Genomic DNA, 19246 nt, shown 5'->3' with positions numbered 1-19246 from the left:
ATGACCAGGCAGCTCCAGCAGTGCCATATGGGGCTCTGGCTGCTGAGCCACGCTCCTTCCAGGCTGAACAGCCCTTCCTGGGGCTCCGCCAGGGTTGTTCTGCCCCAGGAGTGACCTGGTTGTGGCCCTAGAGCTGTGCTCCTGCCCCCTGTGGCAGTCGTGAGCTGGGTGCTGAGATGCTCCTGCCAGAGTGGTGCTGGCAGGGGTGGGGGGTGGCTCCTGCTGATGGCACCTCTGGGCCCCCAGGGCCAGGGGCTGGGGAAGAGAGCAAGGGCTTGAGAGAGGCTGCCAGGAGCCTGGGGAAGGAGCACTGCAGGCAGCCTGCCAGGCTCTGCGCTGGCCTGGGCATCCTCCCAAAGCGGCTGCTGCACAGACCGCACGTGGCAGCGGGAGCACAGGGCTTCTAGGCTGCTCTGACTGTACCCGGCGGACTGAGACCCCCCTCCTGCCCGCCATCGGTGCATCCTGGGGGACTGCCCCCATGGGTCTCTGGGGCTGGGGTGTGCTGGAGCCCCAGCTTTTGGCAAGGGCAGCTCAGCTGTGTGCTGGGACAGGCTCCTCCTGCATGTCTTGCCTGTCTCTGCCTCCTCTCCCAGCCTGTCCCAAGTCTCCAGAGTTTTGTTCTGAATTCAAAGCTCCAATGTTTTTACAGTTAAACCCTGTGCCAGTCCTAAGGATCCCTGCCTGCTGTGGCTCACCATTGCCTGGGTGCATTGTGACCCATTTATACCTTTCCTGCCTTGGGGTTGCTCCTTGCACCCCATTCCCACTGCCCCCCAGCACAGCTGCCCTCCCTGGCCAGGGTGCACCCAACTGCCAGTCCCTGCCTCCCATCCAAAGGCTGTGCCCTGCACCCAAAGGCTCTTCCACTGCTCCTTATGCTCAGGGACTGTTTGTTCCTGTGGTTAGACACGATACAGCCCAGGCAGCTGGCACGGCACCCACGCCCCTGGCAGAGGTGCCAGCTTCTCCCCCAGGGCTGGCAGCATCACCAGCTCAGGAGGAAGAAGTGGCCTTTTCCCTCACCAAGCCAGTGTGTGTGTCACTGGACTGTGCTACGTGACCCTGTCCCAGTCAGAGTGGCACCCAGCATCTTGTCCCAGTTGGAAAAGGAGGGCTAAAGAGGAGGGGTTTGGTGGGGAGAAGCATCTGAAGGTCTCCTGGGGATGCAGAGCTGCCAGCTTGCTGCCGGTGATGCCAGTGGCGGTGCCGGGCAGCAGGACCACGGGTGACCTGTCCCAGCCGGGCGAACCGCCGCGCCATAAACCCCGCTGGGAAGCTGATAACGGTGGGGCTGAAGTCCAACGCGGGGCAGGTCCTGGGGAGCAGATTCCAGCTCTGGGCTCACGGCGTGGCTTCCCCCACCAGCCCGTGCCTCTCCTGGCTCTGTTTTACCCAGAGGCCGAGATGTCCGGACAGGCAGCGCTCGCCCTCCTGCTGCTGCTGGGTGAGCTCTGCTGACGTGGGGGTCGTGCTGTGGGGAGGGAAGGGGCTGCAGTGCTGGCTGCTCCGCTCTGTCCCTCCCCAGCGTGGGCTCCCCTGGGGATTTCTGCTTCCCCCAGCCCGGGGGGCTGCGCTCTGGGGGGTCGGGGCAGATACAGCCCAGTAAAACCATCCCCTGGACTCTGCTGGTGAAGGTCAGCCTGGGGTTCCCAGGCCAAGCACTAGAGCCAGGCTGGGTATTGCCAGTGGCTTTGCTCAGTGTGGGCAGGAAAACGCCCAAATTTTCCTGTTTCCCCCAAACCAGGGGCTGAGACTGGGAGCAGGGGTGTTATATACCAGTCCGGAGGGTCAGTGCCCCAGCCCTGGTGGGCTCTGGCACCCCGAGGGCACGTGGGAGTGGGATTGGTGGTGGGAGATGGCAAAGCGGGAGATGTGGGAGGTGGGCGGCAGCAGCAAGGGGTCCTGTCGAAGGGACAATGCTGCTGGGAGGTCAGCGCTCCCCCCAGCAAGGTCCCACACCGGGAAGCCCAGACAAATGTCACCTGCAGGCCACGTGTGCCCTCTGTCACCCGCCATGGGCACCGCGCCCAGATCCTCATGGGGTTTTCAGCCCCATTGTCACTTCCGTAGCCAGGACTGTCCTCCCCAGCGGGTCCGTGGTCGTCAACAGCTGCAGCAGCGCAGCCGAGCAGCTCTGCAACTTCGTCTGTGACTGCAGCGACTGCTCCGACGAGAACCAGTGTGGTGGGTGCCAGCCCCCCCCAGCCCCCTCCTCCCCTGGCCCCACTCCTGGCTGAGAGCAGGCGATGAAGCTGGGGGCATTGTGGGTGCAGGTCCCAGGGTGGGTGCAGGTGCCCAGGGTGGGTGTGGGTCACTGAGGTAGATGCAGGACCCCAGGGTGGATGCAGGTCCTCGGGGTGGGCATATGTCCTTGGGCTGGACTCGGGTCCCTTGGGGTGGGTGCAGCCCAGGGTGGGTGCAGCCCTGCCCTGATACCCCATCTACATGCCCTCAGGGTACCTGCGGGGCTCGGCAGTGCTGGGCACCCCCTTCACCTGTGATTTTGAGGAAGGCGACTGTGGCTGGCAGGACGGGAGCACCTCAGCTTACAGATGGGTGCGGGGCCGGGCCAGCCTGGCCACGTGGGGCACGGGCCCCCACTCAGACCACACCGTGGGCACCGACCTGGGTAAGCAGGAGATGCTCAGCTGGTGAGTGGGCTCCGGATGCCCACAGCACCGCACCTCTGGGCCATGGGTGCCCTGAAGCCAGGGTGGAGGGGATGGATGCCCGCACCCATCCCTGTAGGGCAGAGGGGACAGAACAGACCCATGGTGGGGCAGGAGCGGTGCCAGGCACAGCTCCAGTGCCATCCCATGGGGCTGCAGCCCCTGCTCTGCCTCTGCCCTCCCCAGGGTGGTTCATGGCGACTGTGTCCCCCCCGACAAAGACCACAGCCACGGCCTGGCTCCGGTCACCGGTGATGCGGGAAGCAGCTGCCACGTGTGAGATCAGGGCGTGGTACCACCTCTCGGGAAGCGGTGAGGGCGCCCGTGGTGGGCATGGATGGGCCTCGGGGTACCAGGTGCAGAGAAATGACGGTGGGGGGCAGTGGGGAGGGACAGGCCCATCTGCCCCATGGCAGGGATAGAGCCACCGGCACCTCAAGATGGGTCTTTGCCATCCCACTCACCTCTTTCATGCTCAGCAAGCAGAGCTGGCGGGACCCAAGGGCCCTGGCTCCAGTCCCCAGAGCTGGCGGGGCTCGGTTCGTCCCCGCAGTACCCCCGGGATGCCAAGGACCGTGTTTTGGGGCTCCCCACAGGGCTCAACCAGACAGAGTGGCCAGTGCTGCAGCTGGCCATGGCATACAGGGACGAGGTGGTGGGGCTGTGGCAGAGCCCCAAGCGTGGAGGCGAGGGCTGGCACCAGCTGGTTGCCTACCTGGGCCGCATCGCGGAGCAGTTCCAGGTGAGACAGGGCAGCGCTGGCACCTGGCACCATCCCCGCGAGCTGGCGCCAGAGCGGCCGGGTGGTGCCCCAGGAGCCGGGGCTGCCTGGATGCTCAGCTCACGCCATCCCCCTCCTCTCCTTGGCAGCTCATCTTCTCCCTGACACAACTGCCCACATGCGAGGCAGAGCTGGTGCTTGACGACATCATCTTCAGGAACTGCGGCTTGCAGGGTGAGTCCCGCATCCGCTGGGATGAGACTGGTTTGGTTTGGGCTTTGCCCCCGGGGGAGCTCTCCTGCTGCTCGCTGGGTCTCGGGGGCACCTTGCCCTGGTCAGGACATGGGGCGGGGAGCAATAGCTTATCCCTCGAGTGACCCCAGGGAGGGATATGAGGGACCCCCTGTGGGACCAGCCATTTGCTGATGACGTGTGACACGGCCCCAGAGCCCGGGCAGCAGCTCTGCGGGGCGGAGGAGAGCCGCTGCGGACGGGGCTCCTGCCTGGCACAGCGCCGCTTCTGCGACGGCACCGACGACTGCGGGGACGGCTCGGATGAGGATCCAACGTCGTGCAGTGAGCATCCCTGGCCCTGGGGAGGGGGTCCTGCCCACCAGCCCCCCAAACATATGGATGGGCTGAGGGTCTACCCAAAGTCAGGCCGTGGGGCTGAGAGGGGTCACCCCGGCTCTGCCCCACAGCTGTGCAGCCAGAGGGGCAAAACCATCCCAAGGATTTTGGAGGGGGGTGGCATCAGCCCAGCCCATTGCAGGGACCTCCTTGTCGGGGGCAGGGCTGGGACCTGCTGTCCCTGGGTCACTCTGCTCTCCCTCTCTCCCCGCAGAGTCCTTCACCCTCTGCTCCTTTGAGCAAGATCTCTGCAGCTGGGTGGCAGAGGTCGGGCAGCCGGCGTGGGAGAGGAACACAAGCCTGAACCTGGGGACTGGCTACGGCATCCCCACGCGGGACCACAGCAATAACAGCAGGGCAGGTGCGTGGCCGGGAAGCACCACCCCAGGTCATCACTGGCCCTGGGGCAGACGTGCCCTCCGGCCCCTGCGCTAACACACACCTGGGCTTGGCTTAAGGTTGTGCCAGGAAAACACCATCTTGCACCCGCACACCCGGCCTGGCACCACTCATTCCCTTTCTGGTGTCTTCTGCAGGTTTTTTCCTCCACGTAGGCAGTTCCTCAGCCACGGGTGCCAGCAGCACGGCACAGCTCAGCAGTCCCACTTTCCAGGCCACCAACTCTTGCTCTGTGAGTCATGGCCGGGACCCTGCATCACAGCCTGTGTGGGCACGGCGGTGGTGGGGGACAGGGTACCCAGCTGTGGGGACCCCCACATGGGGCTGGGGCTGCAGGTGGCCCTTTGCTGGGGATAGGCAGCAGATTTTTGGGGGTGCTTTGGTGACGTCTCTGGTGCCCATTGGGAGCTCTGATCTCCTCCAGCCCCACTTCTGTGATCATCCTGTGGGGCAGCAGCCATGCCATGGGGTGTGGGGGCCTGCGTGCCCCTGTGCTGGGGCTTCAGGGCTCAGTTGTCCCTCCCCCCCGCCTCCCCAGCTCATGCTGTACTGCCACCTCCATGGCTCGGCCACCAGCAGCCTCAGCATCTCCTATGCGACCAAATCCACCAAGCAGCTGATGAGGGAGAGGACGGGGGACCTGGGCAGCTTCTGGGTCCGGGAGAGAGTGGACTTCAATGTGACAGAGAGCTTCAAGGTGGGCTGGCACCGTGCTGGGCTGCCTGTGGGGCGGTGGGCACAGGGCCACCCCCAGTATGCACCCATGGGACCGGGTTCAACTGGGAACCGGACACCAGAGCTGGGCCTCTGGTGCTGGCATGTGCCACCCTCGTGGCCCTGTGCCCACACCTCCGAATCCCCCTACCAGCCCCCTCAGCCCAGGGACCACCCCACTGGAAGGGGATGGGGGGGCTGTCTTTATCCATCCAATGTCACCCCATGCCTTCCCACTGTCCTGTCTGTCCCCCACGGCCACCCACACAACCCAACCCCTCCCAGCTGGCCCTGGAGAGCACCCCGATGGCACCCTGAGGGCACTCTGATGGCACCTCAACAGCACCCCTGCGCAGCCACGGGCCATGGCTGTGTGCAGGGGCAGCACCACTACCCCAAGCCCACTGTGGCCCTGCTAGCCCACCCCACACACCCCTCCCAGCTGCAGCATCACCCTGCTCCCCCTGAGCCCCTTCCCAGGGGAAGATCACAGGAGCTGAGTTCCGTCTGTCCCGTGGCTCCCCGGTGTCCCCCCGTGCCCAGCGCCGTTGCCCGGCTCCACCATATTGTGCCAGAGCCCATGTTGACATCCCTGCAGGTGCTGATCGAGGGGGTGGCTGGCAGCGCAGGGACCGTGGCCATCGATGACCTGATCCTGTCTCCGGGCTGCAAGCAGGAGCAGGGTGAGCTGGAGGGCAGCCATCCCCCACTCCTGCTCCGGCAGGACCAGTGGTCCCCAGGTGTCCTGTGCCCATGGCACCATCCCTAAAGGACCCACCTCAGGGTCTGACCATCCCTCTGCTCATCACAGTGACCATCCTGAGTGCAGCATGGCAAGCACTTGCCTTGGGGCCCGCAGCCCCTGGTGTCCTCCTCCCACAGCTTGATCCCCTGTGTCGAAACCTCCTGCCAGAGCCATGTCACACAGGCAGCTCTCACCGACCCCCTTGGTCCCCGTCATCTGGTGGCAGCTGCCCGGGCAGGACAGGGATGGGGCTGGGGGAATGGAGAGCTCAGGGACAGGGGACCGCAGCTCGAAGAGGTGACGCTGGGGGAGCTGCCAGGCCCTCTCAGAGCCACCACTCTCCATCCCGCGTTGTTTCACCATCAGAGAAGCCTTTGACCACGCTGCCAAGCCGGGCGGGCACCAGCCCCTGCACGGCTGAGGAGGTGGCTTGTGACAGCGGGGACTGCATTGGCGCGGAGCTGGCCTGTGACTTCGCCGAGACATGTGCCGATGGCTCCGATGAGAAGCGCTGCGGTGAGAGCCACAGGCGGGCTCCAGACAGCCCAGTGGCCAGGCGGTGGGGGGGACCCAGGCACCCCTTGCCTGGCACGGCCGGGACACGTGAGTGCCCGTGCAGCCCCCAGGAAGCGTGGTGGCCCGATGGGGCTGAGCCTGGGCTTTCGCAGGAGCAACCACCTTCGAGGAGGGGGACGGGGGCTGGCGTGACGTCAGCGTGGGGCGGCTGCGCTGGGGCGTGCAGAGGGGCACCGAGCTCGCTGACACCGTCCTCACAGGTGAGGCTGTTCCCACCGCCGAGACGATGCTCTTTGGACCCCAGCACTGCAGGAGCTCCCAGGGTGCAGGGACTCCCTGCTCCTGCCTGGCTGGGGTGCCTGGGTGCCACCACAGGACTGGTGGGAGTGATACCCGGGCAGGGTGCTGGGCTGGGGGTGCTGACAGGGATGCGGGGCCACTGCTCCGACCTCTCAGGGTGTTTTGTGCCCAGGGGCTTTCCTGGCCCTCCAGGCAGGAGAAGGACAGATGGTGGCTGCTGCGAAGGCACGCACGCCTCTGCTGGGCCCCTCCGGACCCGCCTGTGCCATGGAGATGAGCTACCACATCCACAGCAGCCCCCAAGGTAACGCCTCTGCCCAGTCCCAGGGTGCCCTGCCTGCTCCCTGCCCAACCCAGCTCACCCCGGGGTGCCCTGCCCACTCCCTGCTCCACCCTGGCACAGGGGTCCCCCATGCCTGCCTTTGCTGCCTCTCCCAGCACTGCTTTGCCCCATCACACCATCCTGGAGCTGGGGTGTCCCTGGGTTCCCTGTGACCATGGGCTGGGTGGGTGCTGGGGCCACGGGGGGCTCCCAGGGGGTGGCTGGGGGCTGCCAGTGCCTGCAGGCTCTGCACCGCCTCTCGTGCCAGGCTTCCTTGCCGTCAGCATCGCAGATCACAGCACTGGCACCACCCACCTGGCCTGGCACATGCAGGGACCCGGCGGCACTGCCCGGGGACACGTCCACGTCCCGCTGGGAGAGAGGACCCGAGCCTTCCAGGTGCGCCTGGGGACACAGGGACCAGCCTGGTGGGCTGTCAGCAGGGTAGTGCCAGTGCTGCCAGGCACCCTGGGCTCACCGCAGCCACCGCGCCTCCCTCAGGTCGAGCTGCTGGGGCTGGTGGATCTGCAGGACTCGGCGAGTGCCGCCATTGACAACGTGACATTCGTGCAGTGCCACCTCAACATGGTGCCGCCGGGGGCCACAGGTACAGCCGGGGCACATGGGCAGGGAGGGCGGCTGCGGGCAGGAGGGGACGCTGGCCCCCTGCCCATGGGGGGATGGATGACGCTCCCATGGGGGCTGCTTGGGGACTGTCACCCTGTCCCCAGCCCAGGGACAGGACCACGGTGCAGAAGCCCTGGGACCAGGGTTGAGCCTGTGTGGGGTGGGGGAGCAGAGGGAAAGAGACATTTGGGGGACCCATTTTCTTTTGGGCTGCCTTATCCCACTCCCTCACCACCATCACCTCTCTCTGGTCAGAGCTGTCCTGCAACTTCGAGAGGGGCATGTGCGGCTGGTACCAGGATCAGTCCAGTGACTTCAAATGGGTCCGTGGCATGGGGCAGGGGGAGGGCTCCGACCACACCACTGGCTCGGGTAAGGGACTGACTCCTCTCCCGGGGACCCCGGGCAGCCCAGGGCACCCCGCAGCCTCCTCTCCCCAGGGCTCAGACGTGCCCTGTGCTCTCCAAGCAGCCCCATGCCCGCAGGGTGAGCTTGGCCAGGGCAGCCCAGGGGCACCCGGATCTGGTGTGGGTGCTGCGGGCACAGCTTGCAGCACCCATGTCCGTGTCCCATCCACCCTGGCTGTCCCTGACACTTAGGCTACTTCTTGGCTGCGGACCCCTCTGCACCGTGGAGCCGCGGGCAGCGGGCACAGCTCATCACCTACAGCCAAGAGCCCACCACCACCCCGCGCTGCCTCTCCTTCTGGTACCGCCTGGCTGGCCCACGGATCGGTGCGCAGCCCTGTGGCATCTTCCCAGGGGTGCCCCAGCTGGGCTCCCCTCCCCTGGGGACCGCGGGGTCCCCGCGGGGTGCAGGACAGCTGCCTGATGCTCCTCTCTGCCCAGGCACCCTGAACCTCAAGATGCAGCTGGAGGGAGTGGAAGAGACAGTGCTCTGGACCCGCCGGGGGACCCAGGGCAGTGTCTGGCACCGGGGATGGGCGACACTGCCTGACACGGGCCAGCAGCGATACCGGGTGAGGCCCAGGTCCCCCTGTGCCACCAGGCGCTGGCGGGGTGCTGGGCTGTCTGACGCCGCTGTCTCGGTGGCAGGTGGCCTTCGAGGCCCTGCGGGACGGGTTCCTGGGGGACGTGGCACTGGATGACCTGGCGCTGACGGCGGGGCCCTGCGGGGCTGAGCTCTCCTGCTCCTTTGAGGCGGGTGACTGCGGGCTGGCAGCCAGCAGGCAGCACAGCTGGCTGCGGCAGAGCAATGGCACGGGCACCGCTGCCGGCCCTGCGGCTGACCACACCGTGGGCACCGCGGCAGGTACCGTGGCCACAGCTTGTTGGGGCTCTGCGGGAGCCCTGCTGCCTGCCCTCCTGCCCTGCCTGCCTGCCCTGTGTCCTGCCTGCCTTCCCTGCCCTGCCTATCATCTGCCTTGTGTCCTGCCTGCCCTACCTGCACTCAGTGCCCTGCCCGCCCTCCCTACCTGCCCTGCCCAGGATGTGCAGAAGGCACTACTCTATGGGACTCTCCAACCCTGGGGCTCCCTGAATGCAGTTGCCCAGCCCCAGGGCTCCCTGACCTGGGGGGTGGCTCCCCAACCCCAGCGGTTCCCTGGTGCACCCCCAGCAGGTCTGGGTAGGGGGTCACAGGGTGGGGGCTTCTCTCCCCCAGGCCATTACATGGTGGTGAGCACAGGCAGGGGCTCCCTGCCTGCAGGGCACGTGGCTGCCCTCACCTCCCAGCCCTACCAGCCCTCTGCACCCACCCAGTGCCTGGCCTTCTGGTACCAGCTGAGTGCCGGGACCCCAGGTGAGCACCATGACCCTCCATGGCCCCTGAGGGCACCTCCATTGGGTGGGGTTCCTGCACAGCATGGCACTGGACCCTCCCTCCATGGTGGGTGCCCTGGACAGGCTCTCTTGGGGTCTTCGTGGAGCAGAGCGGGGTGCGGAGGAAGGTGATGGGCGTGAGCGCCAGGGAAGGGGACATGTGGCACCGTGGCCACGTCACTGTCCGGCCCGATGGGGACTGGCAGGTGAGACGGGGCAGGGTGCTGGGGACCTTGTGGCTGGGAGGGGGACAGGCTGGGGGTGACTAGGGGTGCATGGCAGCTGCCAGTCTCAGCGTGCCGCCCTGCCCACCCCTCTGTCAGGCGATATTCGAGGCGGTGGGGGCTGGGGGCAACCACGGGTACATCGCGCTGGATGACCTGCACGTGTCGGACGGAGCCTGCCCTGAGCCAGGTGAGAGCCCACACTGCGGGGGGGGCACCATGGGCTGGACAGGGCACCCCATGTGGCCATGGGGATGGGCACAGCCTGTCCCAGCCATCACGGCTCAGCTGTGGCCACTGGGCACCGTGCTCCTGCCCTGAGCTTGGCCTGGCCCAAAGCTGGGGGCAGTGGGGAGAGTGCTGGGGGCTGACCCCCACCCAGATCTCCCACCAGGCAGAGCAGGGCAGTGGGTGCCTGCAGCACTGGGTGCATCACAGCCACCCCTTTCCTCCCAGCATCCTGTGACTTCGAGCAGGACATGTGCGGCTGGAGCAGCCCCTCAGACCCCCACCTGCACAGCTTCGCCTGGGGCTGGAAGAGCGGGGTCCCCCTTGCCAAGTACCCCGGCCCCGAGCAGGATCACACCCTGGGCACAAAGAATGGTAGGAGACACCCATCCCTCCCAGGGCACCCTGGCATGACTGGAATGAGGAAGAGGAGCTGGGGATGGATGGGGTCACCCATGAATGTCTTCCCCAGTATGTCCTGGGGGAGCCTGGCTCCACAGCGTCCCTGTCCCCTGCTCGCCTGAGAGGGACAGCTCAGTCCCAAAGGCAGTGAGGAGCGGGGCTGGGGTGGGGTGCAATCCTCCAGGCATCGTGCTGGGCATTTTGGGGGGAACAGGATGCGTGGGGTGGGCTGCAGAACTGGGGGACACCCTGCACTCTGTCCCTGCCTGTCCAGGTCGCTACGTGCACTTCGACACCAGCGTGCTGGGCCCGGGGGGCACCACTGCCCGGCTGGAGAGCCAGCACCTGCCTGCTGCTGCCGACTCCTGCCTGCAGTTCTGGTATCACATGGACATCCCGGAGCACCTCTGTAAGCACTGCAGGGGTGGGGAGGAGGTGCGGTCCCTGGGAAGGGGGCCACGAGCCCATGATGGGAGCGGGGTCTCGGTCAGGGGCTGCAAACTCCCTCCCCGCCCGTGGGACCATGGACACTGGCTCAGCTCTGGCCGGGCGGTGGGGATGGTCCATTCCCGCTGGGTCCTGCCATCTCAGGAGAGGATGGAAAGGCCGGGAGGGCCCAGTGGCTCTCAGGGGGCTCCAGGCAGCCCCTGATGCCAGGGTGTCTGTCCCCTCCTCCGCGTCGCAGCCTGCGGGGAGCTTCGGGTGATGCTGCACGGCGCGGCGGGGCAGCGCATGCTGTGGAGCGTGGCGGGGCACCGGAGCCGGGGCTGGCGGGGCGGAGTGGTGCCTGTGAGGAACCCCAGCGAGTTCCAGGTGAGTGGGGCTGCCCTGGGTGCAGGGTGGGTGCCCTTCTGGGGGGTGCAGGGTGCCCTCCCCAGGTTTCACTCCCCCAGCTCCCATCTTCCCCTGCAGATCATCTTTGAGATCACCACGCGAAGGTGGCCAATGGAGGGGACGGTGGCACTGGATGACATCGTGTACAGCGCTGGGGGGGGCTGCCATTCCAGTCTGGAGGTGCCAGTGGAAGGTGCGGGGCCAATTCTGGCTGGGAAAGGCCAACCTGGCGCCACTTGGGGTGCCGGTGCCAAGGCTGGGGCTGGAGCCATCTTGCCTGGGCAGTGGGTCGAGCCTGGCAGCATCTCCTCTCCCTGCAGAGAAATCCTCCAGCAGCTTTGTGGCAGAGGTGGTGCTCAGTCTTCTCCTGGCCATCATCATCCTGGTGCTGGTGGCTGCTGGAGGCCGGTACTGGCTGAAGCGGCAAGGGCTGGCAAGCAGGACATCAGCGGAGAGCAACACGCCCCAGGGCTTTGACAACATCACTTTTCGAGATGTAAGGGCAGGGGTGAAGGGCTTTCCCACTGGCCCCCAACTGCGCCAAAACAGCATTTTCCTAAAAGCTCAGCAAATCCCAGCAGGCTCCCCCTGAGCCTGCACTCTGCCAACACATCAGGGAGGTGCAAAGGGCTCTGCCTCTTATCTGGTTGCCGGCAAACAAGTGACCCTGAGCTGTAGGACTGACCTAGAAACGCTGCTGCTGCTGCCATCAGGCAGCTGCTCCAGAAAGAGCTGAGGCTGCGATCCTCCTCCCCAGAGCCCTGCAGGGAGTGGGTCATGCAAACATTGCTCATCCTCTTCAGGCCAGCGACTCAAAACCGTGAGAAGCAGCTTAAGCTACAATTTCCTTCAACAGCTTTGGTGCCACGTAGTCCCCAGCAGAGCCACCGGCCCCAGGAGTGACCCCAAAAGAGGACGTGGAGCCCCCAGCTGTGCTGTGGGGTTTGGTCCCACTGCTGGGGTCACGATGGGCCAGCACACAGGTTCTCCCCTCTGCAGCCTGGAAGAAGCCCCTGTATTTCAAATTAAGACACAGCCTTCGCTTCTTTGTAACCAATTCCTGTTCCCCTTTCTTTACAGGACAAGGTCATTATATCTCCAGTGCCAAAAGAGGGGGATGAGGATTGAAATAACGAGCGTAATTGCCTACTCAGGCCTGCGAGGCGTACGCAGGGCAGAGCATCCCTGCAGCCAGACCTGACACTCCAGCAGCCACCTCCGGCTCTCAGACCCCAGGGAGCTGCCGCGGGCGCTCGTCCCGGGCTGCCAGCCCCGCAGAGGGACCTGCCACTGCCTCCACTACCTCCATGCGCTCGGGAAAAGCATTTTCGGCTTTTGTAACATCAACTTTCTGCACCAAGATTTAGTGCCGTGCCCGTGCTTTGACAGGCGCCGTCAGCAGGAGTTTCTTGCAGCGACCACCCTCACCTGAGCAGGGGGTGGCTGTGGAAGGGGCGAAGCGCCGGGTCCTGGCCCCCTCAGGGCTGGGCAGGCCAGCAGGTGCTGCACGGGGCACGAGACCCTTCCCACACCCAGGATTAAGCACAAGAGCTCCCAGGGCACAGAGCCACCCCGGGGAGGGATCCCAGTGCTTCTGCCGGTTTTGCAGCTGGGGTTTGGGGAGGGCAGAGAGCAGCCCTGACCCTGCTGGCTGCCCACGCGCCTTTCAAGGGCTTTTGATAATTTGCATGTAAATGTCATTGGGAAAGAGAGAAACGTTCCTGCTCTTCAGGTACCCACAGCTGCACCCAGGCCACCCTAAGCCCAGGACCCCTCTCTTCCACTCCAGCTTTCAAAACTTAAGGCTGTGCAGCCCAGGTACAGCAGCAGATGGACCCCTCGTGATCCTGCTCTCCCCAACCCCGAGCAGCTCCAGGGGGAATCGGGGCATCCTGCGTCCCCAGTCTGTGACCAAAGCCTGCCTCTCCTCTCGCCCAGCTGCAGGCAGCCCCCCTTCAGCTCTGTCCCACTTAGGCTGTGTCACAGCCTCCTCAAGCACCATCCCTACAGCTGCACCACAGCGCTGTGGAATGAGACCCCAGCAAAACCGGGCTTGGGGAGCTGGGTGAGGGCAGAAGGCAGAGATAAGGATGGCTCAGGCTTCACACAAACACCCGACTGAGTGTCTCCGTATCTGCCTTGTTCTGTCGAACTCCCCAGAGACTCCTCTCACAAGATAAAAGCACAGTATTGATTTCATCTCTGGGCTGCAAGCCAAAGCTGCAGTCCGCACCGACAGGGAAGGGAGCAGAGCAGCCAGGAGGGCTGTCAGGGCTCCGGTCCTTACCCCAGACACTCCAGGGAGTCCCATTAATTACGCTTCCAGAAGGAAGAGGGTGCTGCAGCTCCAGCCACGCCCAACCACAACATTTACTACCAGCTGGTAAACATGCAGCAACTACCCTGTGCAACTGAAGGGTATCAAACTTTATTATAGATCTCTTCAAAACAGGCTGGAAGGAACAAACAAAAATGTCATTGCGATGCAGTGACTGAGTCATCATTTCCAATGCAGACACTGATCAAGCCCCAACTCTCCCAAATTATTTATATATAATATATCCCACCCATCCCCCAAATTGTTCCAATTAAATGATCACATTTCAGATCACCCCAAGTGTCTCAACATTAGCTGCTTCTAAACACCAAGACGCACATGTTTTCTGGCAAATCAGATGCGGTATTTTTTTTGGGTTTAGTTCCTCAATCTCTGGAAAGGAGGAAGGAAAAACAAAATCAGGAAAATCGCTTCTTTAAGGTTGCCTTTTTACAGCAGGTACAGATTCGGCAGATTTCCCCCCCAAAGCAAGTCTGAAACCCTCTTGTTCAGCTTGGCAATACGAAGAGAGATTCTGGTGGTTAAGGAGAACCAGCCAGGCGAGATCAGTCTGAACAAACTGATTTCGAGGCTTTGTTGTCATTTCCCTTTGGGGCCAGTTTCCAGCGGTTTTCCAATATCCTTCCCACGCAGTTTAAGGCCTGGAATTAGACAAAGGAGACAACCACCATCAGCTGCCATCAGCACTCAGTCATTCACCTGGTAACTTCATTTCCTCAAATTTTTGCTATAAGGAAGAGAACATCCAAAGAAGAGGACAGGTGAACCAGAGTTAGGGAGAATCCTACTTTAGTTTCTAGGAGCACCAGACTTGTTTCAGACAAAGCTCCAGCTCTTGCTTGTGCACCAAGCACCTTCCCAGAAAGGGGTATCTGAACTGGCCTAGGAGAGTAACATCAACACTAGTGGCTGCAAGATACTTTCCCAAGTGTAATCAGGCCCTCATGGGTCTCAGCACCTCATCGATTGTGGGGGGACAGCACACAGGGGTGGTCCCCAGGGCATGGCCCCACACATGAAGAACAAAGGAGAACAAGAGCTTTGAGTTCTGCTTTCAGTTAGCAGATCCAAGTTTTATCAGAACATGGCTTAATGACACCACACCCACAATAACCTACAGCCAGCAACTGTTCCTGATGTGGAAAAATGTAACCAACTTAAACAAAAACATCCTTCCTAGGCACTGAAAACAGCGTCATTGTTTTGTAAGTCTCCTTTCTTAACTTACCAATGGCTCTTTCGATCTTGCCCATAACCTGGTTATTGGGGATTGCTCTTCCTGACTCATAGTCAGCAATAACTTGTGGTTTTTCATTGATTTTCTAAAAAGAGAGAATACATCTCAAACGCTGGCTCCATACACAGCAAGCACTCAGCACCAACCCCCCCCGAACTCACACAGATAAGTAACAGCCTCTAATTATGCCAGGATCAGAAGACAAAGTGCTAATTCCAGGCTTATTCCACCACCACTTGCCTCCCTCCACTATTTGAGTGGTGACACTCATCCTGGACAGACTTCTACTTCCCTCAGCCTCCCAGGAGGAGCAGTAACACCAGGTATGGCTGCTCCTTAAGACAGCAGCAAGCTTCTGAATGCTGCATCAGGCCCAGATGGTAGAAAAAAACCTCACACTGGTGACGAGTTGATGGCGGGAGGGGGGGGCAAAAAGCCTCCTACCTGCTCAACAGCCACAGCAACGCTCAGTCACCAAGCAGGTGTTCAAGGGCTGCACAGATAAACCCCGAAGACATTTCCTAGATAACTAATGTTGCCTGGAGATCAGATATCAGAGATGTTGCATTCACTAAACTTCCTGCTCACGATACCATCCCACTGCAGCTGCCCATGAGGGGACAGGAAAAACGTTCACCTTCACCTTCAGGTGCCTAAACCTGCCTCAGAAGAGTAGGAGCAGAGGCCAGAGGGCCCCAGGCCGTACTCACTGTGGCCAAGTCCTTCTGCGTCATGCCCTTGCTCTGTCGGCCCTGCTGGATCACTTTGCCCACCTCCAGGGGAACTCTGTCATGGTGCAGCTCCTCTGTTTCTCGGTCGAGCTTGGCTGTGTTCTTTGTAATAAAGTGTTGTTTGTTCTGGCCTGCTGCCCCTATCATCCAAAGCAAGAACAAAAAAAAAAAAAAAAAAAGACCAAGGACAAACAAAACAAGGCTCAGAGCTATGCCAAAAAGTATCAAAGTGCTTTTTCTAAGCACTCAGCTGCCCAGGATCCCAAGGAGCTTTCAAGATTTCAACATGCTAGCATCAGCACTGATCTCAACCAGATCCTGCCCGTCACAGAACGTGTTATCTTAATCCTGTTAATGCTGATGTCCAAACACAGCCATGCAGAGCCCTCCCCTTTCTCTACTTCACATCTGAACTTCACTCCAGATAGGCAAGATCTTGCTATTGCTTGGGGATTTAATATTCAAACTTCACTCCAGAAATGCATGTTTGTGCTACAGTGTGCAGAGGTTAATATTTGAACTTGAACCATGTTTGCTCAGTACAAGGCAGCATGAGCAGGTGGCTTTTGATCAATTTTCTGATGCCTTTCATAAGTAAACTCTAACGATCTTAGCTTTGCTGAAAGCTTGAGGTTCAAAACATGCTATTTGTCTCATTTTAGTTACTGTATTTAAGTCATAGTTTGAATCCTTTCTCTCACATTAGCCTCTGACATCCAGTCTCTTGATAAAGCTGACTAAACCTCGTTCAAGGTTCATCTATTTATTTATTGCCAACCATCGTAAGCTCATCCCTATAGTGAAAGAACCTGAAAATTTACATCAGGCAGGAAACATGAGATTTTTAAAGAGCAACAACACCACAGGAAGATAAGCAGTCATTGAGATCCTTAACCATCTGTTAGCAATGACAGAAGTAAGCTGCAAAAATTGAAAGTTTAAGTTTTGTGATAGTAAAAGCTCTTCCAAGAGCTTTGCAGACACTAGCCAGAGCCCAACTCTGGGCAACCTGAAACTCGGGAGGGCTACAGGGGAGCACTCCCCACTTCCCCAGGGAGCTGCGCACCCTCCCTGGGGCGTCTGGCAGTTCTCTACGTGGCCCCAGTCAGGGCAACCTTTGGCTTCGCTAGGGAGTGCTGCCTCCTGCACCCCCCCTCTTCCAGGTAACCGCCTTCAGGAGCGACCCGAGAGGGCGGGCCCGGGGGACCAGACCTCAGGCTGGGCTGGAGCCGGGGTTGGGGGGCGGGGGGGACGCACCACACCGCTGCCGGGGAACGGCGCCCCCGGGGCCGAGCTCCCCGGGCCTCCCCACCCCCCTGCCCGGGGGGCCAGGCCGCGGGATACCCACACTTCTTGGAGGTCTCCACGTCCTCTCCGCGCCGCTGGGCCGCCAGAATCGCCTGGGGAGAGTAAAGGTACCGAGGTGAGCGCTCCGATACTCGGAGTCGCCCCCTCGGCACCAGCCGGGCCCTGGCTGCAGGTTCGCCCGGGCCTTCGGCCGCAGAGCTCGCCCGAGACCTCGGCCGCGCCAGGCCCAACCGCTCCGCCGCTCCCCGTCGAGAGCCCCCCGCTGACCTGCTTGGACTTGGCCTGGGCCGCGCTGGGGCCCTTCTTGCGCAGCACCGTGACCGTGTCCCAGTCGCTCTCCGCCATGGCACCGGTACCGACCCCGCCCGCCGCCGCCGCCCAGAGCCGCGCCCGCCGCTCAGGGGGCGCAGCCCAGCGCCCGCCCCCCGGGAGACGATAGGGCGGTGAGCACGCCCTTCACGAAATGGCGGCCTCTCAGCAGCGGGGAGGGGCTCAACGGCAGTAGGCAGAACCTCAGCCTCCTTAATGGCCTTCGCCCTAATAGCGATCCCGGCGGGACGCAGCTGCTCGCAATAGGCAGAGAAACCTAGCAATCAGCCTCCTCGCTATCCGATTGGCTATGTACACACAAGGATGGAGGTGGGCGGGTACGCGTCTTTGCACTCTGAGAGGCTGCTGTCGCTGCCTATAACCCAGCGCCCGAAAGGGATTGGCTTAGCCCTCGGCGCTGTCAGAACCGCTGACCAATAGCCGCTCCTGGCTGGGCCGAGTCGCGCATGCGCCATGGCGGCGGTTGGGGGGGGGGCAGGGCCACAGGGGCGGCTTCCGCTCGGTCCGGCCCGGCTCGGCTCGGCTCGGCTCGGCTCGGCTCGGCTCGGCCTGGCCTGGCCCGGCCCTGCCCTGCCCGCGGCCTCGGACCCCGCAGCGTTCCCGGGCGGCCCCGGGAGGCCGCGGCTGGGCGCTGAGCACCCTCCCGGGCGGCAGTCAGCGGGGGAGGGCGGCGTGGTGCCCTCCCGCCTGCCTCGTGTCTCAGCGCGGGGGGGGGGGATTTTCACCCCCCGCGTGTGCGTAACGCGGGTGTTTTCGGGAAGGTCCTTCCTGCCGCCGGAGGAGCCCCGGTGCCGTGCCTGGGGACAGGGCTTCCCTTCGGGCCGCCCCCCGGCCAGCCCCGGCCCTCGGGGACCGCTCCGGTGGTGGTCACAGCTTGGCAGGAAAATTCACCAATTTGTGTCTGTTTCGCAGGAAACCTGCGTAAGGCCGCGGGTAAGAGGAGAGCTCTGCCTCTGCAGGGAAACAGTGAAATCCCTCCACTCTGCCTCTGAATCACCGAAAAGTTCTGCAGTAAAGGCAGGAAAACCCAGAGCTCTCACTCTCATCATTTCTGAAACAAGGGGTGCGGAAGGGGGGAGGTAGAAACCCTTGGCAGTGTTTCTGTAGGTGCTGCTGGCAGCAGGACAGGAGTGGGGGGGCAGTTCCCAGGTGGGGGCTACCGGGGCATCCTCAGCAATCAGGTGCCGTGAGAGCACAGGGGTTTCCCTCGAGGCAGCGGGTCCGTGGCTTCTGTCTCCACAACGCGCCAGGCGCCGGCTGCCCGGGAAGTTTGGGAGAGAGTAGCTGTGGCACGAGGACGCGCAGCGTTAATGATGAGCGTTACTCTGTGCTGCAGGACGTGCTCCTCTGGCCGTGCCAGGGCGCCGCAGCAGCTCCGAGCAGCCCCGGGGCTCCCAGGGCTGCGCTGGCCTTCCCGGTAGGACGTGGCTGACAGTGTCCTGCCTCTTTGGGAACAGCACGTCCCGTCCCCGGCACCCCTGCCAGGGTCACAGTTAGTTCAGGAAACTGAGAAGGGGTTTTTCCTTTGCTGAATTACATCAACCGGCCAAGAACTTTAGCAATGTAGACGTTTTCATACCCATTTTCCCAGACAAGTGCAGCTGTGCCGGGAAAAGGAACATTGCAGCAGGGTGAGTGGGGTGGTGCCAGCACCGCCGCCCAGTGTTGCCCATCCCGGGGGGTGTGTCGTGCTGTTCCTGGTGCCGACCCGTGCACGGGAATGCACCCCAGCACCCTGGCCCCCACGGGACCCCCTGGAATCACTTGCCTTGGCCCTGCAGTCACCTTGATGGGCACCTGAGCAGCACGCAGCCCCACACGAAGGGCTCGGTGCCTCCCCGAGCTTGCACGCAGCCAACTCGGCCTGCGGTGCCGCGTTGGGCACCAGTGAGCTGCCCTGACTCGCCCCCCGGCTCCGACCCTTTCCGCTCCCGCGCTGCCCTCGCAGCTGGGCTTACTGGGAGAGACGCCTCGGCCCCTCCGTCAGGGTGGCACTGAACTGGTCGTGCCTGGCTCTGACCGGGGAGGATTTCCCCGCTGCTGGGTGAATTCCCCGCACGGTGAGAACGAGACTCTCCCTGCCCTGCCAGCGCAGGAGGTGGTAAAGCCCCGAAGCCCCTGTGCTGCCTCATCGAGAGCGCAGGGAGGGCTCCGGCAGCCCCCGGTGCGGGAGCTGGGCTGGGGGGG

The 19246-nt window shown here is 62.8% G+C and overlaps 2 protein-coding genes across 2 annotated transcripts; one reads left to right on the top strand and one right to left on the bottom strand.

Moving 5' to 3' along the window:
• Window positions 1-1372: 1372 nt before the first annotated feature.
• Window positions 1373-12477, top strand: MAMDC4 (MAM domain containing 4). The gene is made up of 29 exons (XM_074846113.1): window positions 1373-1447; window positions 2074-2187; window positions 2459-2632; window positions 2859-2984; window positions 3269-3414; window positions 3543-3627; window positions 3841-3969; window positions 4238-4384; window positions 4560-4654; window positions 4961-5119; window positions 5735-5819; window positions 6248-6397; window positions 6550-6657; window positions 6870-7001; window positions 7288-7418; window positions 7521-7626; window positions 7902-8018; window positions 8246-8380; window positions 8495-8625; window positions 8702-8918; window positions 9270-9407; window positions 9512-9633; window positions 9751-9841; window positions 10108-10254; window positions 10556-10690; window positions 10967-11094; window positions 11194-11308; window positions 11436-11611; window positions 12196-12477. The coding sequence occupies exons 1-29, from the start codon at window positions 1408-1410 to the stop codon at window positions 12241-12243; spliced, it is 3627 nt and encodes a 1208-aa protein (XP_074702214.1). The 5' UTR covers window positions 1373-1407; the 3' UTR covers window positions 12244-12477.
• Window positions 12478-13521: 1044 nt separating this feature from the next.
• Window positions 13522-17261, bottom strand: EDF1 (endothelial differentiation related factor 1). Its single transcript, XM_074846260.1, has 5 exons — window positions 16997-17261; window positions 16770-16821; window positions 15401-15561; window positions 14682-14775; window positions 13522-14094 (listed from the first exon to the last, which is right to left on the bottom strand). The coding sequence occupies exons 1-5, from the start codon at window positions 17072-17074 to the stop codon at window positions 14033-14035; spliced, it is 447 nt and encodes a 148-aa protein (XP_074702361.1). The 5' UTR covers window positions 17075-17261; the 3' UTR covers window positions 13522-14032.
• Window positions 17262-19246: the final 1985 nt, after the last annotated feature.

Source organism: Strix aluco, chromosome 20 (assembly GCF_031877795.1).
Source record: "Strix aluco isolate bStrAlu1 chromosome 20, bStrAlu1.hap1, whole genome shotgun sequence".
In the NCBI taxonomy this organism is placed as follows: Eukaryota; Metazoa; Chordata; class Aves; order Strigiformes; family Strigidae; genus Strix; species Strix aluco.
Note: the sequence above shows the minus strand (reverse complement) of the source record. Positions and strands in the feature narration are given on the sequence as shown.